At 52.3% G+C, this 16,308-nt stretch overlaps 5 protein-coding genes across 5 annotated transcripts; all 5 read right to left on the bottom strand.

The window, feature by feature from the left end:
* Window positions 1-590: 590 nt before the first annotated feature.
* AYO20_02943 (hypothetical protein) lies at window positions 591-1,649 on the bottom strand (the record flags this gene model as incomplete). The annotated part of the gene is made up of 1 exon (XM_022641247.1): window positions 591-1,649. The coding sequence occupies one exon, from the start codon at window positions 1,647-1,649 to the stop codon at window positions 591-593; it is 1,059 nt and encodes a 352-aa protein (XP_022502778.1).
* A 2,574-nt stretch (window positions 1,650-4,223) lies between these two features.
* On the bottom strand, window positions 4,224-7,574 carry AYO20_02942 (hypothetical protein; the record flags this gene model as incomplete). The annotated part of the gene is made up of 1 exon (XM_022641246.1): window positions 4,224-7,574. The coding sequence occupies one exon, from the start codon at window positions 7,572-7,574 to the stop codon at window positions 4,224-4,226; it is 3,351 nt and encodes a 1,116-aa protein (XP_022502777.1).
* Window positions 7,575-9,050: 1,476 nt separating this feature from the next.
* On the bottom strand, window positions 9,051-11,773 carry AYO20_02941 (hypothetical protein; the record flags this gene model as incomplete). Its single annotated transcript, XM_022641245.1, has 2 exons — window positions 9,051-11,606; window positions 11,660-11,773. 2 exons carry the CDS (start codon window positions 11,771-11,773, stop codon window positions 9,051-9,053), a joined length of 2,670 nt encoding a protein of 889 aa, XP_022502776.1.
* Window positions 11,774-12,368: 595 nt separating this feature from the next.
* AYO20_02940 (hypothetical protein) lies at window positions 12,369-13,049 on the bottom strand (the record flags this gene model as incomplete). Its single annotated transcript, XM_022641244.1, has 1 exon — window positions 12,369-13,049. The coding sequence occupies one exon, from the start codon at window positions 13,047-13,049 to the stop codon at window positions 12,369-12,371; it is 681 nt and encodes a 226-aa protein (XP_022502775.1).
* Window positions 13,050-13,616: 567 nt separating this feature from the next.
* On the bottom strand, window positions 13,617-16,004 carry AYO20_02939 (phosphoribosylamine-glycine ligase; the record flags this gene model as incomplete). Its single annotated transcript, XM_022641243.1, has 1 exon — window positions 13,617-16,004. One exon carries the CDS (start codon window positions 16,002-16,004, stop codon window positions 13,617-13,619), a length of 2,388 nt encoding a protein of 795 aa, XP_022502774.1.
* Between the last annotated feature and the right edge of the window lie 304 nt (window positions 16,005-16,308).

The raw sequence follows: 16,308 nt of genomic DNA, 5'->3' as shown, positions 1-16,308 counted from the left end.
ATTTACAACACGATGAACTCGCAACAGTCTCTGATCAGGCGTACCGAGTACACAGTTCAGGCAAACTGCCCCCGAGGATTGGGTTGGTCTGACTTTGCAAACTCAATAGACGCGTTTATCGCAACGACAGCTAATACGAGTACGCTCATCTGGGAATGAATTGTCTACGAGGTACTCGGTACTTGGTAATGAGATACTCGAGCATATATCCATCTCGTGTTGTCCTGGATCTGGATCCCATCTGATAGATTCATATCCTCCGCCTGGTCTGTGAGAATAAAAGTCTTATTACAATATCGTATAATCCGCCATATATCATCGGCGCGGCATCCAAAAAGTAAGAAAAGCAGAGACTCCGGGTCAAGGTAAAATACATCATGCCCAGTATCCTGTACTCGCTTTCTATCGCAAAAAGACGGCGCGTAAACCGTCCGACAATATAGACAGCGGGGTTCTTTTTCGTCTCGCCTTAACGCCTGCGCTCGTAAATTTCATTGTAGTTGTATGTCGAGGGGTTCGGCCGTGTTCTTTTGTTGGAACTCGACTGACTCGGTTCCGGAAGCTGAATGGTGTCCAACAACGGCAGCAGGTCACGCATCATGCTGAGCAACCAGCTCATACGTCTGCTTCTTAGCTCCCAACCCACCGGACCACATCCGCCACAGCGGCATCTGTGCAGCACCAGGGAATCGGAAGGCAACCATTCGAGGACTGCCCCTCGTGCCTCTCTTCCTCGCACTCCAAATGAGCAGCCTCGAGTAGATGAACCAGGTCACGAAGCCCACGGTCATGACGAGGAGGAAACCCAGCACGGTAAGCAATACCCAGTTCTTGCCCATCCAGAATATCAGCCTTGCGTCTTTGCCATGCCAGCTGGAGCCCTTGTATGTCTTGAAAAACGACCAGGAATGTTTGTTGTATTCGTCCGGCATCAGCACTCGGACTCTGCCTATCCAGCTCTGGGGATCGAGGTGGGCGTGTTCACCCATCCACTTTTTCCATATCACACTCAGAAACAATGGCCCGGTCGAGGCCATAATGGTGATATACGGCAGGAGCCAGGATCTGTTGGCACCCTGGAGGGACTCCATCACCCGCAAGAAGAAAGGATGCTGCGGTATCGAGCCCATGACATCGTTGCTAATGCCTGTAGGGACCGTCCTCCGTACAAACGCCGTGTACGACAACAATGGATCGAGCCTCCTCATGCAGCCGTCATCCAGGTCGATGTAGACACCGCCATAGTGAGCCAGCACAAAGTATCGGATCGCATCAGCGCGTTGAATGTTGTGTTTGTACCCGACAAACGTCGACAAGAACCACGGATACTCCTTGGCAATGAAGTCGAGAGATTTTTCATCCGTCCACAATATGTACTCGTAGTCTGGGTGTAGATCTATACATGATTTCTGCGCGGGGACCCAATGCGCGGGAATGGACTCGTTAATGTATGTCTGATGAATGATCTTGGGGATCAAATGTGGTCGTGTTTCGAGGAGCGTGGAATTGGGAGCGGGTAGCTCTGATCTATGGATGGCGTCTTGAGACGCGTCTTCTATGAGCAGGGCGAGCAGCGTCGAGACTGAGTGTAGGAGGAGGGTTAACACTATGATGGCCACCAAGAGGAAGACCATCAGACTGCGCCGCATCTTGACGGCAGCCCGCAAAGGGTGAGGGACGAGGTTCGAGGTATGAATGTAGGTCCGTTTCGTCGTCGGCAATCCCATGCACGACACGCATGCACAGACCGTGTCGCTGTGTTCGAGAATAAAATCTGGGAGTGAAGGAATGCTTTTGAGGAACTGGCTGATAAAGTTCTCTTCGGAGGGGTCGAGGCTGGTACGAGATTCAAAGCATGCAGAGTTCAATGACAGTGGAGGAGCATGGTTCGGCCGGAGAAGTCTACCAGGTACGGGACAACTCAGGTTGAGTTTTTGGGTTGTCGAGTACAAGAACAGTTATAGGGGGGGTCGGGATGGTTCGAGTTAAGGAGAGACTAGGGCTGAAGGAGTGAACCGTAGGACTAGCGTACGGGGATGATGTCGACAACAGGGAAATCAAACGAGGGAAAAGATGAAAGGTAACAAGTAGGTATGTAACAAAGAGAGAGACAAGGAGAGTACCGACCAAGTAGTTCTCGTAGGGGGAAATTCAGAGGGAAATTCTTGTTGCGAGCGGGCGTAGTCTGGTGCCCGCAGGGGATTGGCGGATTGGTGGGTTGCTGGTATACGAGCCAATTGAGGCTCGAATCTGCGAAGGCGAAGATTGTGGCAGTGCCTGCAGCATCCCTTGTCACTCGTCCACCTGCATGTCCATTCCCATCAATCAACTCGCCGCAACGACCTCCCTTTTGCCCTCGTCCTCAGAACACACGCAATGCCCTCATCATGGCCACCATAAGCACACGCTGGTGCAGCTGAAGAGGGGGAGTCCGCCACCCAACGACATACAACCCCTTCTTCACCTCTACGAGCGAGCAATACCAAGACCATCCAAAGCGTATTCGAGACGAGACTTCGTACTATGTTCCGTCTACCCAGATGGTTATCTTCGTCACTAAAAAAGCTAGTTACGAGTATCGAACGAGTAAGAACCTCCTGCGGATCTCGGATTGCTCCTCCTCCAATACGCATTCCCACGTTCCTCGCCTCGCACGAATCGCACCAACTACTACTTAATCCGGGTCTGCGCACTTCGCTGTTGGCCACCACCACCGCCGCTATGATGTAACGCCGAGCCACGGGGAAAATACTTGTACAGAGCTGATATGAGCACGTTATACCGCGCGAGAGGGGACACACAAGTATAAGCACCGCAATTCTGGTCTACCTATAGTTATTCAAGTGAGGAATAATCAACACAGCCTTTTCTTCGTAGCGTCCGCCAACCCCCGTGGCCGCGCGACCAAAACCCCCTACGTAGGGTATTCTCCATCTGTCCCTCGTACCGAGTAGCCTGGCTACAAACAAAAGAGGCTTCAAGTGCTGACTCTTCGGATGATTAACCCTCCACAACATCTCGAAGCAGTATCTCTTTTCGATTCGTCGGTGCCTGAGACGGAACAATAATCAACGAAATCAGGGCCCCTCCCGTTTTTCAGGCCCCGCCGCTATCCATTTTCCAAGGGTGGGTGGGACGGTGGGAAAATATCTCGCAACCCAAATCCGCAATTACGCTCGCCGGCGTATTTACTCGTAAGGCTCGCCCGGTATGCACTTCATATGTACATACAGCCTGACTTGCTGAGTTGTCCATTATTTGCCCACTTAAAGCCTCGGTTATGCATCATCATCATCAACTATGACTACGAGGACGAGGCACTTTCCACGGCGACAAGCTGACTTGACACTCGGACTCGTGCGTAGCAAGTCTGGCCCCCCATCGCGCCTCGCCATGAACCTCGTAACTCCCTACAGACGAGCACAGACACATAATCAGGCCTTCGTCCCACTGTTCGACTGCCTGTCAATGCAGAGTCGGTGTGCCATTGCTCGCCCCCCTTGGAGGCTGAGCCTGGTGGCCAAGGCTGACCCCGTCACGTCTGGTTCTCTACTCCGGTACAAAAGCCACTTCTTCTCGAATGCCATCACGTCTTTCTGCATAAATAAAAATATCACGTGGAACACTCAATACTGGGTGCTACAGCAGGCACTTCTCTATATGCAACAAAATGATTTTCATCACTACTTGGTACTGTACACGTACGAGTACTCCTTTTAGTCGCTATTCTAACCCATTCATTCATTCCCATTTCCGTTACTATTCTTCGTCGTGTGCCGAGTATGGCGCGCCCCCCATAGTATTTCCGTAGGTAGGTAGTTATGAATGCCCAACACCTAATACCTCCTGTGCGAGTAGGTATCCAAGGTGTGCAATGCATAACGGTGTGAATATCGTCCGCTCCGCCCCGCCCACTCCGAGGCGCCCCAACAAACTCCCCTGTACTTGTTCGTACTCGGTACGTACATACGAGTGAGTTGACTCCAAACTGAACCTGAAAAGCCAAAGTGGTGGGTATCAAAAGGGTGGAAAAGGTGAAAAAATCAAGAAGAAACCCAACGCTGTAAGTCGTCATTGAACCTCCAAATCTTGGGAATTTTTCCACCGCCTCTCTCTCTCTCTCTCTCTTTGTACACAGATAGGGGTTGCTTCCAGGCTAGGGGGGTCTTCGTCTCGGTGGCGACATCCCTGACTTTTTCCCTGAATCGTACTTGGATCCGAAATCAATCCTCAGGGATCTGGAATATCATGTCGCTGCCGCTGTCTCTCCCCAGCTTCTCGTCAATATAGTCCAAGGCATCCGGTTGGGCCGCAGTGGGCGTTCGGTCGAGTTTGACGCGCTGCAAGATCTGCGCCATCGTATTGTCCGCTGTAGCTGGGGTTCGCTGGCTGTCCTCGTCACCCGCACCATCTTCCCAAGGCACACCCTGTGCGCGACAGTAATTCCGAAACAGATACTTTTGCATCCTCGAGACTTGTAGGTCCCACTTTTCATCCAAAGTGCTCATCACTGCCGTCACGTCTTGATCCGTAAATGACGCTGTCGAAGACAGCGAACTGCTGTGCCGATGTCCGTGTCCCTTCCCGTGTCCGTGTGCCTTGCCCGTCAATGTTCCTGTCAAAGCCTTCTTAATTGCTCCGCCACCGCTTTTGGGAGTCTTGGGAGAGTCTGCACGGTCCACTGCTGCAATCTCACGGCGCACTTTATCCATTGATTTCGCTCTATCGTGGTCCATGGTCGACATGTATAGCAACGTATGATTCTTCTCCAGCGCATTGACAAGCGCCGTGAAACTCTGCAGGTTGATGTCGTTGTGTTCGCAGTGAATTTCCAGCAGTGTCTCGTTCTTCTCCAGCACCTCGGCCAACGTGCTAGCGCCTTGCAACCCCAGCGCCTGGTACTCGATACGCAGGAGCTTCAAGGTAGTGTTCTTTTCCAGCCCTCTCAGCGCAATATTGAGGCCAATGCCGAAGCGGGTCGTGTCTAAATGGGCGTGCTCGCCGCTGATATCAAGCTCCTCCAGCGTTCGATTCGTGGCAAACATTTCCTTCAGCGCCTCACAGGTCTCGACGCTGGCATCATACGGTAAAGAAGCACGTGATATATCCAAACTTCGTAACGTCGTATTCACCTTCAAGGCATTAATCAATTCGCGAAAGTGATTTTCTTTCTCAAAATCCATCATTCGTAAGCTCAGTGACGTTGGTCCACAATTTTGAGCAATCGTCCTAAAGAGGATCGTGTTACCTGTCTTGAGCCGATTCTCGTTGGCACTTACGTGCATGATTCGGGGCACCATGTCCTCCCGAGTCATTGACCGAAAGAAGGTCGCAAGATCGTATCCCGTCAGACCACATTGATTGACGTGCAACTCTCGGAGGATGTCAGACTTTGAGGTTGCCAGATATGTAGATATCGAGTCCACCGTCTGCTCATTGAGGGTGGTCTGTGACAGATACAATGCCTCAAGTCGCCACGCCAGAAGCACCTCGGGCGGCAGTAAAGGCTCCAGGCCAGCCGTCTTCTGCACTCGAGTGAGATTCAGGCGCCGAATCCGGGTAAAGGCGCCCATGCCGCGCTGGAACAATTCCGGGCTGAACCGGCCTTGTGCCCCTGATATGTCAATGACCTCGACCGTGCTCTCCTGGACAGCCAAAGCGGACAAAAGCACGTCAATGTCGTGGACCGAGAGACCACACTCTCCAATCTCAAGAGCTCGAAGATGGCATTTTCTTTCCGAGGCAGCATCGACGAGATAGTTCAAGTCGGAATCTGCCAGTCGAAGACCTGTGAGAACAATCCAGTCGACGTTGGTCAAAGACCTCTTGCACAGTGGCGTCAGCGCTTCCAAGATTCCACAGCTGAGGGGTTCCCCGTTTCCCGCCAGTGTTTGCTGTGGAATGGTATGCGAGAAATCTAGCCGTCTCAATCGCCGGCTTTTCAACGCCAATACCCTGATCTCTTGCGATAGGACGGGAAGCTCTTGGTGGCCGGCAATGTTGGTAGGATTACCCGACCGCGTAAACAGACTGTCCAAGTCCGATCCGAACCCATCGTAGTAGAGACGCAGCGGTAACAGATTAATTCGTGCGAAGGAAATTGACGAGAACGACTCATTGTACCGTAAAGCTCGGAATACAGCGAGTAACTCCAAGGCGGAATAGTTGGTTCCGTTGGCCGGCGGAAGCAGTTGAAAGCGTGGTGCATCTTCACAGTCATAATCGACAGAATAGCAGATGCGAGATGTGTCCACATCATAACCCGCACAGTATGCGATTAATGTTCGGTCAAAGCAGTCATGCTCCTCCTTGGGGAAGTTCGGCGGAATCATCTGGTCATCAATTTCTGGCGGAACATCAAAGATAAAAGGCTGCCTTAGCCATTCAGGTCGAAGATATTCGGAAGCAGACCTCAGCCATAGTGCAATCTGCCCAGCGGAATATGAAGCTAGTTGCACAGTGCATGGATGTGCCGTAGGTGGTTTGAAGGTCAATTGAAGACCGTCGTCGTCCGCCACAACCTTGATCGACGTCAAGGTAACTATAGAATAGGAGGTCATGGCATCCAGCTCGCTGAGCGAGGTGCTCGATGATCGCGTGGAAGACTTCTGTAGGGGCACCAGGTGAACTTTGTGTAGTCCAATGACGAGGTAGCAGGGTGCCGAAGACCCAAGTCGAGTTAGATCCTCAGCTGATGCTCTTCCGGTAGACTTGTTGATATGCCGTTGAATGACGGCAAAGACGTGGAAGTGCTCGGGGTCATAGTCTCTCTCCCTCTCCACGACACGTGCGAGGTGCTCTACCGTTCGATCCTGGATGTGCTGCTCAATGAGAGACCTCGCCTGATCGCAAGCTGAGCGGATGGCCGCGATCCACAGCTCGGCCTCGCGCATCTCGTTCGAATGTAATTGTATGGCGGACGATCTTCTTGTACGTTCATCAAGGTATGCCACTTCTACCACAGGAGTAGGGCGTCCATCGTCAATCTTGTACACCGCAACCACCTGGTCGAGTGGGACGCCCGAGGTAATTTCTGAATATGCCGACATTTGTAGCTCTTGATAGGAGCCCACCGACGAGGTCCTGGGGGTGTGTCCCCTGTTGAGGCTATTAGGGATGCTGGGGAACATTTCGGCGGCTTTGACCTGGCTCCTGAAACGAATGAGATGGGACTCGGTGAGGACCATGAACTGCGTCCTTTTCCTAAACATGTTGCCTCCGCCCGCGTGTACTTCACCATATTGGAGAACTTTACTGCCCAGGAGTCCCTTTACGTTCATGTCGGGATCCTCATGGAACGATGATGCCTTCGAGTCGGACCTCGTCAGAGTAAGCTTTTCTTCTTCGTCGAGGGAGTGAAGCGAGCGCAAGGAGCCAAACACAGAGGTTCGATTGGCTTTCTGTAACGTCCTGGGGCGAGGTTTGGGACTCGAGGGATCCGAGTCCACAGGACTGGGCAGGTAGTCGCTGGAACGCTTCTCCAGCAGCGGGCTTGCAGGTATTTGTATCGTGGGCCCATGGTCCGCCTTCTGGCGGAAAATGCTCAAGCTTTTCCTCCTGCGTTTGTCTGCCATATTGAACAGAGGGGTGGAAACAGACGACAAGAGAGACGGCCAATCACTCCCACCAAGCAAACACTGCACGACGCAGGTTTGTTTCGAAGTCTGTCAAAGTCTCAGGAGGAAGTCATGGGTCTCTCAAGGTACACATGTTCCAGGGCTTGAGCACCTCCCCGACGTGCCAACCCGCCATTCAATGTGCCTTGGCCTCCTCTTTCAGCAAGATGCTGTCGGCGTCCGGGACATGGCCGGGCACGGTACTAAGCTCAGCATGCAACTCGGCGTGCCGCAAGGAGGATCGAAAAGAAGATTGCGGAGGAGTGACGGTTTCTCAGGCTGTGCTTCGTGTCTGGAACTTGGTGATGCTGCGCGAGCAATATATTTCAGGAGACAAGGTCAAGTCTGGGAGCTCATAGGATACAGCAGGAGCATCAAGAGAGTTGACAGGTGGTACAAGGTATTTCAGGTACAGAAAGGCCGATGGTGGGGGGGAACTTGGGAGGTTGGATTGCCGTGTCCTCGTACAGTCGAGGTCAGGAAATCTTGTCTGGATGGATGGATGGACAAGCAACAAGTCAATGCAGGACTCAAGACCATTAAAAACGGACCAGGCGGTGGATCGGCAGTCGGACGTAATGGTTACTTCAATAACGGCTCGGTTGTTCGACTGACGATATTGGGTACATTACTTGGTACAGGAGGTAGAGGCGGGTAAATTATCCACGGGCTGAACTTGGCTGGAGGGAGGCTTGAATGGCACGATCCTTTTGTTCGGTCAGTCCACCCACACTCACATGCAAGATAGCAAGACAGCTATCGTGCCTTTAGGTGTGCCAGGTACCCCCATCTTTTGTCCATGCAGGGCTCTGGCCAGCAGCTTGCAGAAGAGGAGGGGGGGTTCCGGATAGGCCTAGTGATTCCATGAGCCACTGAGCCTGCGCGCAGGCTACGCTGGCTGCGCAGGTGGGATAAACCAACCTCTGTCGATGACAACCTAGTCACCAACAAGGTAGGATCAGAGATGCCGCGCGATTGGCGAGTCCAAGTCCGGAATCCATCTTTGGAGGCGCATTTGGGGCTCGATGGAGATTGCCGGACCACGCCACAGCGGCAATTCATCTCAAGGTTCCGCCAGCCTTGAAACGAAGTTCCCTAGACTCCCCGGTTCTCGCGATCCTGTCCCATCGTCGTCACTGTGGAGTTTGATACGTTGATACATGGTGGTGGTCGACGAGGTCTCAGTGATGGATATTGTGGCTGGGGTCCAAAAGGCAGAATATAAAAAGAATGACAGATCCCCCCCTGTCTGTGCTGCGTGTGGAACATGCCATTGTCGCTTCGAATATAGTTTTGGTGTCTTTGATCATGAGACATGTCTCTCGCCTGTTCCTAATCTTATGTACAAGTATTACATACCCTGATACCCCAGATGTATTTTGACATGCTCTGGGAATATATCCTTGTTGCCCTAGTGTACAGATAGATCATTTGTTATCTATCATCCCCATATAGTACAACCCGTTTGCGTTGAGCGTCAAGTTTATCCAAATGCCGCCGCCACTGTGCACCGCTGCGGCTCATCGATATGAGACGTCGAATATAGAAGCTGGCTGCTTCATCCGCGTCCTGGGGAGCTTCCAGCGTGGCCTTGCGGCGATTTTTACAAAGGCCGTAATGTCGACGAGCTTCGTGGTCGGCGAGCGGCTTAAGTGTGTACTGCAACGTCCACGTATCTCCTTCTTTCAGGTTCTCAGGTCGGACAACTGGCAGTCCATTGACCAGATTCCTAATGTGCAGCTTCCAGGCAGAGAATGGTTTCAGCGTTGGAGATTGTGCAGCCGACTCTTCGATGGCCGAAGAATGAAAATCGGCCGTCCCATCGCTCGATTTGGATCCCAGGGCATCGTGGATATTCATGCCCAAGATGCTATCCAGAAACGCGACATTTGCGGCGTTGGAGCCATGAGCTGGACCTCCGGTTGTGGTAACTGGAGAGGCGGGATCTAGAAGGGCATTGGATTTACCCTCGTCACTTTCAGCCTCGAGCTCTGTCTCATCTTCCTCCTCGTCCTCGTACTCATCACTCTCGTGCGACGGGCTTCGTCGTGGGTTAAACAAACGGTCCTCGAATGCCCGGATCTCTTCCTTTTTCAGGTTTTGAATCTCGACGATCTCTTCCTCCGTAACCGGCTCCGCAAAGATGTACATGTAAGGCGGAGAGGCAGTCGTGGCCTCCCTGGCCTCAAAGTGAAACCGAAGCGATTGACCTGGGTGCTTCTTCGTCGCTTCGTTGAAAATGTCGTTGAGGAGCTGAATGCTGAGGGAGAATTCTCGGTCGCCCAGAATACGGTCCGACTGTCCGTGCAGCGCCAGATCAAGCTCGGAAATAGGTACGTATTGGAACCCAAACAGGCGTTCGGTGTTGTGATACGCAACAAAGATGCCGTCCATGCGGCCCATGCGCACCTGAAGGGAGTACTTGAGAAAGGCAGATCTCATCATATCGTAGTATTCTCGTTCGTACGACTCCCACGTCCCAAACCTCTCTTTGATTTGATAGCCCGCACCTACTTCATGGTTGTGGACCATCATTCGGACAGCCGCCACGGCTCGGGTCTTGAGGTCAAACATGCCTGTCCCGGGCAGGCGAGGATCATGTGCGTCTAGTTGAGAACGCAGCAGGAACTCGCCCAATCCTGAATAGTGATATACTTCAGGCTCAGTGGAGGGCATCGGGGATTCTTTAGCCGCGTCCTTAGTCCTTCTGTATCGTTCAAATTCTTCCTTGTCGAGTGTCAGGAGCTTCTCCATTGAGCGGCCGAGACTCATAAGGATGTTTGCAGAATCAAATTCTTTGTCTGCGTCCACGGCATATACACCATCTTTGTGGCGGAGGAAGATAGCTGTGGGACCTCTCTGCAGTCTGGTAAAGTGGACACCATCATCCTTGAATCCCCGAGTCAGGTTCTCCAAGTTGAGACCCCGAAAGCCTGAAAGAAGGAAATGGAAATGGGACAGGACCCCCGACATGCTTGAAGTGGAACCGATATACCGTTTCGTGTGTTGCAGAGCCACTTCCCGAAGATTAGTGTCCTCAGAGGAGGTGATGTACTTGTTCAATGCCTCGTAGTTGAACTCGGAGGCAGGCATCAGCGTGCCCAGGTATGGATCGAAGTTCCATACTCTCGACCGTGGATCCTGCAATTGGTAGACACCTGGATTGAACAGAACGCGCGACAGATCATGGCTCAGTCTCGGCACAGTTGCTGGCTCTGCCATCAATGGCACCAGTGAGAAGGCGTCTGCTTTTGCCTCGCGTACATTGTCTCCTTTCATGACGGCAATTCTCGCCTTTTCCTTTTGCTGCGGTATCACCTCATGTTTGCGTATCGGATCTTGTTTTGGTGGGGGTAGGACATTTGACGCACTGATAGTCCCTTCGTCATGTTCTTCTGCAGGAGGGACAATCATTGAGGGAGGATTCAGTAGGTCTTTCGGAGTCTCGACCATGAGGGCCTGTGGGTTTGGGGTCGCCGCGCTCTGGGTCACTTCTGGTGCTGAAGATACCTCTGCCTGCAGACCACTAGGATCTGTGACAGCACGGCTGTCCAAAAGTCCTAGGGCAGTCAAGACTCTCGCTGCTTCATCCGAGAGAGGCTTCTTCCCGCTTTTGAAGGGCATCACGGCCCCGAGGTCATTGTCCACCTCTTCGTAGGAGCGTCCCGGGTACGCCGATCGGAGCCTGGATGCACGGCGTTTGAAACCCTTCCGTTTGAGCTCTGACCCATCCAGCACTTGGTCTAGGGTCAAGTCCTCGGTCCTCGATGCAACCTCCGGTATCAATTTAGACGCGATTTTGCGCATCTTCGCCCGGAACATGGAGAACGCGTTAAGTTCATTTTTCTGTACTGCTGAGAGCTTCCGGGGAGCACGATCTGCTAATGAGCGCGACCGCGCCGCTGCAGGCTTCCCAGTCGCTTGTCCTTGTGCCCCTGGTTTCTGAGTCGACTTCTTTCGGCCGCCATGAGATGCTTTCCCATTACCGTTCTCGCCATCCGTTTGTATAGACGCCTCTTGGTTCTCTACGTCGCCTGATGCACCTTGCCGCGTCCGGTTACGGTTCCGGAGACTCTGGACGGTTGTAGAGCAGAGAAATCGAGAAGTTTGCGTAGGTGAGGTCTCGAGGGAAAACCGCGCGCCAGTCCAGGCGCCATGTTTGATTTGACAGGGTGGACATATGTAATGCCTCACCGAGCGAGGCAGCATGTGAAAAATGATCCCAACGAGGACAGGGAGGAATGACGGTCTATTCCCGAGTTGCAAAGGGACTGTTTCTGCAGGAGAGACAACCCAGTCGACGAAGAATTCTGGAAAAATAAGAACCAAAGAACCAATTCGTGTCTATGTGAGCCTGTTACGAGGTAGCGAAAGAAATGGACTACCAGAGTGAATGTCTGGTCGCATGCTTGAGCCTGGGCTTCACTCGATACTTTTTTTCCAGGAATCACCCACATATTTTCATATACTCCGCCGTAGTCCTTCGAGTAGTGTGGAGCATACGCCCAGCCTTGTCCCAGCGTCTTCACCCCTTCGCCGCGCGGTAGCAGATCTTAGAAACTCTTTCTATTGCAATCAACTGAAGTCAATGTATCGGCTAGCGGAAGCAAAGTGAATTCAGAAGAAGATTCGCCACGCTTGAATTGCTGTCACCAAAGTCTATCGTCTATGCCATATACCGTATGTCTCACCGTCTAATCCCTATTGCCGGCCAAAATCACCACCATACTATCAACACATGCACTCCGGTCTTTACCAGGGCAGAATTGTGCCGTCTATATTGAAAAACTTGGCTCCATCAGCACTAGTCAGTCCATCGACGATCTTCATGATCTTCTGCACGGACTCTAGCGGTGGCATGGCACCGTCGCCTCCGACCCGACCCATATCGGTGTCGACCCAGCCCGGATGGATGGCCACCACAGTGAAACCATCTTCGTGCAGCTCGTTGTGGAACTGAACGGTCAACATGTTGCCGGCAGCTTTGGAGGTCGCATAGGGTCCGCGAAGTCCCCATTTCTCGCCGACTTGGCCGGCAAGTGAAGCCGCTGTGGAAGAGATGTAAATAATCTTTCGAGTCTTGCGGGCTCGCAATGCAGGGAGAAAGGCGTTGACGACTCGGTGAGGACCAGCAACATTTGTATCAAGGTAGTGAAGAAGTCGGTCGGAAGAGATCTTGGTGAGGAGCTCATCTTCGCCAATGGCACCATTGACGATCAATGTGTCCGCTTCTTTAACGAGTGCAGCTGCAGCATCGACAGATTTCTGGTTGGTCTGGTCGAGCTCGAGTACATCAACATTGGCTTTGCCCAGATCGAAGGGCTTGCGCATAGTTGCGAGGACATGGTGTTCAGGCTTCTGCGAGATATATTTTGCCAACTCGAGACCAATACCTCTGCTTGCACCTATGACGATGGTTGTATTGGCATTCATGATGAAGAGAGATTTCTTGGGAGTATAGCTTTGGACTTGCTTCAAAATGTTCCGGGAAGAATAGCTTCCTCTCCTGGAATCTGCACGGTTTGGACTGAATTGGTTGTTGAGGATGAACAACAGAATGCAAAAAGGGCAAGACAAGAGACTCTGCTTTATAGCCATCTCCATCGATCGAAGACGCAAGCCATGATGAAATGGATGTCACCTCGTCTTCTCTGCAATTAGTCACTGACCCCTTTATACAGACAAGGCTGAGCTGCATGCGGAGCGGCGGAAGTAGAAAACCTCCGCAAGTCCGTGGGAGCTGCTGGGTCAAGACACGAGCACAAGAATATATCAACCAGTCAGATGCCGAGTTCAAGCTCAGAAGCGTCTGATCATTTGTCCGACACAACCACTTATGAAGATCTCAGTGGTTTCCATGTTTTGAAATGCTTGACGTGTTGCAGAGCGAGAAAAAAAAGCCATAGTTCCGTGTGGACATGACTGGTACCGTAGAGTTCTTTCATACTCTAGACAGTTCAAGCGAAAAACCTGCCGCACCCACCAGAAATGAGCAGCGCACTAGGACGGACCCCATGAGTCGAGATTCTGAAGCTTACAAGCCTCCTGTCCTGCTTGTCTCTCGACCAGCTTACCGATCTTGTAGACGGTTTCACCCTCAGCTTCGAGAATTTTCTTCACCTCTCCGGATGCAACGTCAGATACGACAAGGACCATGCCTATCCCATTGTTGAAAGTCCGACCCATTTCTTCGTGGCTGACATTTCCTGCTTGTTGAAGCCACTTAAAGACACCCGGGCGGCCCCAAGCAGAAACGTCGATTTCGGCGGCAAGATGGCTGGGAAGCATTCTGGGTACATTTTCCAAGAGCCCGCCGCCTGTGATATGCGCCATACCCTTCACTAAGTCTCGCTTGACTGCTTGTAGTAAAGAAACAACATAGATCCGGGTCGGGGTAAGCAGTGATCTGCCCACCGTGGTTTCGAGATTCCACGGAGCAGTGTCTGATAAAGCCAGATGCATTTTCTCGACAATGCGACGGACCAGGGAGAATCCGTTCGAGTGAATCCCACTCGATGTCAGACCAAGGAGGACATCGCCTTCGACCATGCTCTCGAGATCGGGCAGTATTCTCTTCCCAGCAGGGATATCAACAGCCCCTAGAGCGGCGCCAACTGCATCGTATTCGGTGCCACTCAACAGACCAGGCATTTCAGCAGTCTCTCCTCCGACAAGTGCGCAATTTGCAATCTTACAGCCCTCGCAGACGCCTCGAATGAAATCACTCGCGATGTCCACGTCTAGGATACTGCAAGTGTAGCAGTCGAGGAACATGAGTGGTTCTGCTCCTTGCACAACGAGGTCATTCACGTTCATAGCGACCAAGTCGATGCCGACAGTGTCGTGGACATTCATCGCATGGGCAATCTTGAGTTTTGTGCCAACTCCGTCGATGGCTCCAATGACAATTGGAGACTTTTCGTGGTAACCCGCTTTTGCAAGGTCAAAGGCACCGCCAAAGCCACCTATGACGGCGTCTGCCCCAGGACGTGCGGTCGCCTTCACTGCAGGCTTGATCCTGGAAACGAGGTTGTTCCCTGCGTCGATAGACACTCCGGCTGACGCATAGGTCATCACAGCCTCTTCTGCGCCGTTTTCCTGCGCTTTTCGCTTGAAAGCCCGATGGCCGATGTCTTTTCGGAAGTGCATACCATTAAATTTGATACACTCCATTCCCTTATATGCCTTAGCCACCGCCTCTTCCAATGTCTCCGCAGTTGATGTCGAGCCAATCACACGGCCTCCAACAGAAATTATTTGCTTTCCGTCTCTAACTGTACCGGCGTGAAAGACGAAGGTATCAGCGGGAGTTTGCTGTATTGAGATGGGTCTATTTTTCGCATAAGTGCCTGGGTAGCCTTCAGCGCATGCCACCACCGTGGCCGCAAACTTGGATTCAATCTTGAGTTCGACGCCATCTAACCAATGTTCTGTACAGGCCAGCATTACCTTGGCCAGATCGGTGTCATCGCTAAGTAGAGGCAGCAAGGTTTGTGTCTCGGGGTCTCCTCCTCTGACGTTGTATTCGAGGACCTTGGGTCCGTTTTTGGTGATCATCAAGCCGGTAAATAGCATGCCGACGAAAGGCATGCCCTCACGCCGCATACAGTCGACTGTAGGTTGAACAATTTCTCGGTCAATCTGTGCAATAAGCTCTTTCGAGGCAACTCTGGTCGGCGCGTAGCAGCCCATGCCTCCAGTGTTTGGGCCCTGATCACCATCGAAGACACGCTTGTGATCTTGAGCAGGCGGTAATGACCGAATAGTGTAACCATCACTGAAAGAGAGCACACTCAGCTCCTCGCCCTCCAGAAACTCCTCAATCACGACCTGTGAGCCGGCCGAGCCGAACTCGCGAGCTACCATGATCATCTTCAGGGCATCATGCGCCTCCTGTTTCGTCTTGGGGATTATGACGCCCTTCCCAGCGGCAAGACCGTCAGCCTTGATCACGACATCATGGCTGACCGAGTCCAGGTATTCACGTGCAGATTCGTAGTCGCTGAAATTCCGGAATGCTGCCGTCGGAATGCCGTGGCGCAGCATAAAATCCTTTGAGAAGGCCTTGGAACCTTCCATTCTCGCAGCGGCCTTGCTGGGCCCAAAGCAGCGGATGCCCACGGCTCTGAAGAACTGCTCAATACCTGCGACCAGAGGGGCCTCTGGGCCCACGACAACCAAGTTCAAACCATGCTTCCTCGCATGAGCAACGAGCTCTGTGAAGTCATCGGTGGATATGTGCACATTGACGATATTGTCAGCCTCTGTACCTCCGTTACCGGGGGCAACATGGACCACATCGACCGAAGGCGACCTGGATAACTTCCAGGCAAGGGCATGTTCTCGGCCGCCTGCACCAACAACGAGGATCCGTAGTCTCTCCGCCATTGCAAGGTATGTAGGTCCAGGGAAAAGACTCGAAAAGGAGCAGTCAGAGTCCCGCCCAAGAAGTGAAATCGTAGTCTAGCATTAAATCGGCGAGACCAGCTCTTAGAACCAAAAGACGTCAAGAGGAGGGGCATGAGAGAAAAAATGAGAATTGATGCCAAGCCATGGAAAATCTCGTCGCGGTTCATCCCCTTAAGGAAAGAAGTTGGCGCCGTCTTACGGCCTATTACATCCAGCCCCGCCATACTTGCTCTATCTGGCTAAGTGACTCTTATAACACATTTCATTGGGCATCTCTATGCAT

The sequence above is a fragment of the Fonsecaea nubica genome (genome assembly GCF_001646965.1).
Source record: "Fonsecaea nubica strain CBS 269.64 chromosome Unknown Scaff13, whole genome shotgun sequence".
In the NCBI taxonomy this organism is placed as follows: domain Eukaryota; kingdom Fungi; phylum Ascomycota; class Eurotiomycetes; order Chaetothyriales; family Herpotrichiellaceae; genus Fonsecaea; species Fonsecaea nubica.
Note: the sequence above shows the minus strand (reverse complement) of the source record. Positions and strands in the feature narration are given on the sequence as shown.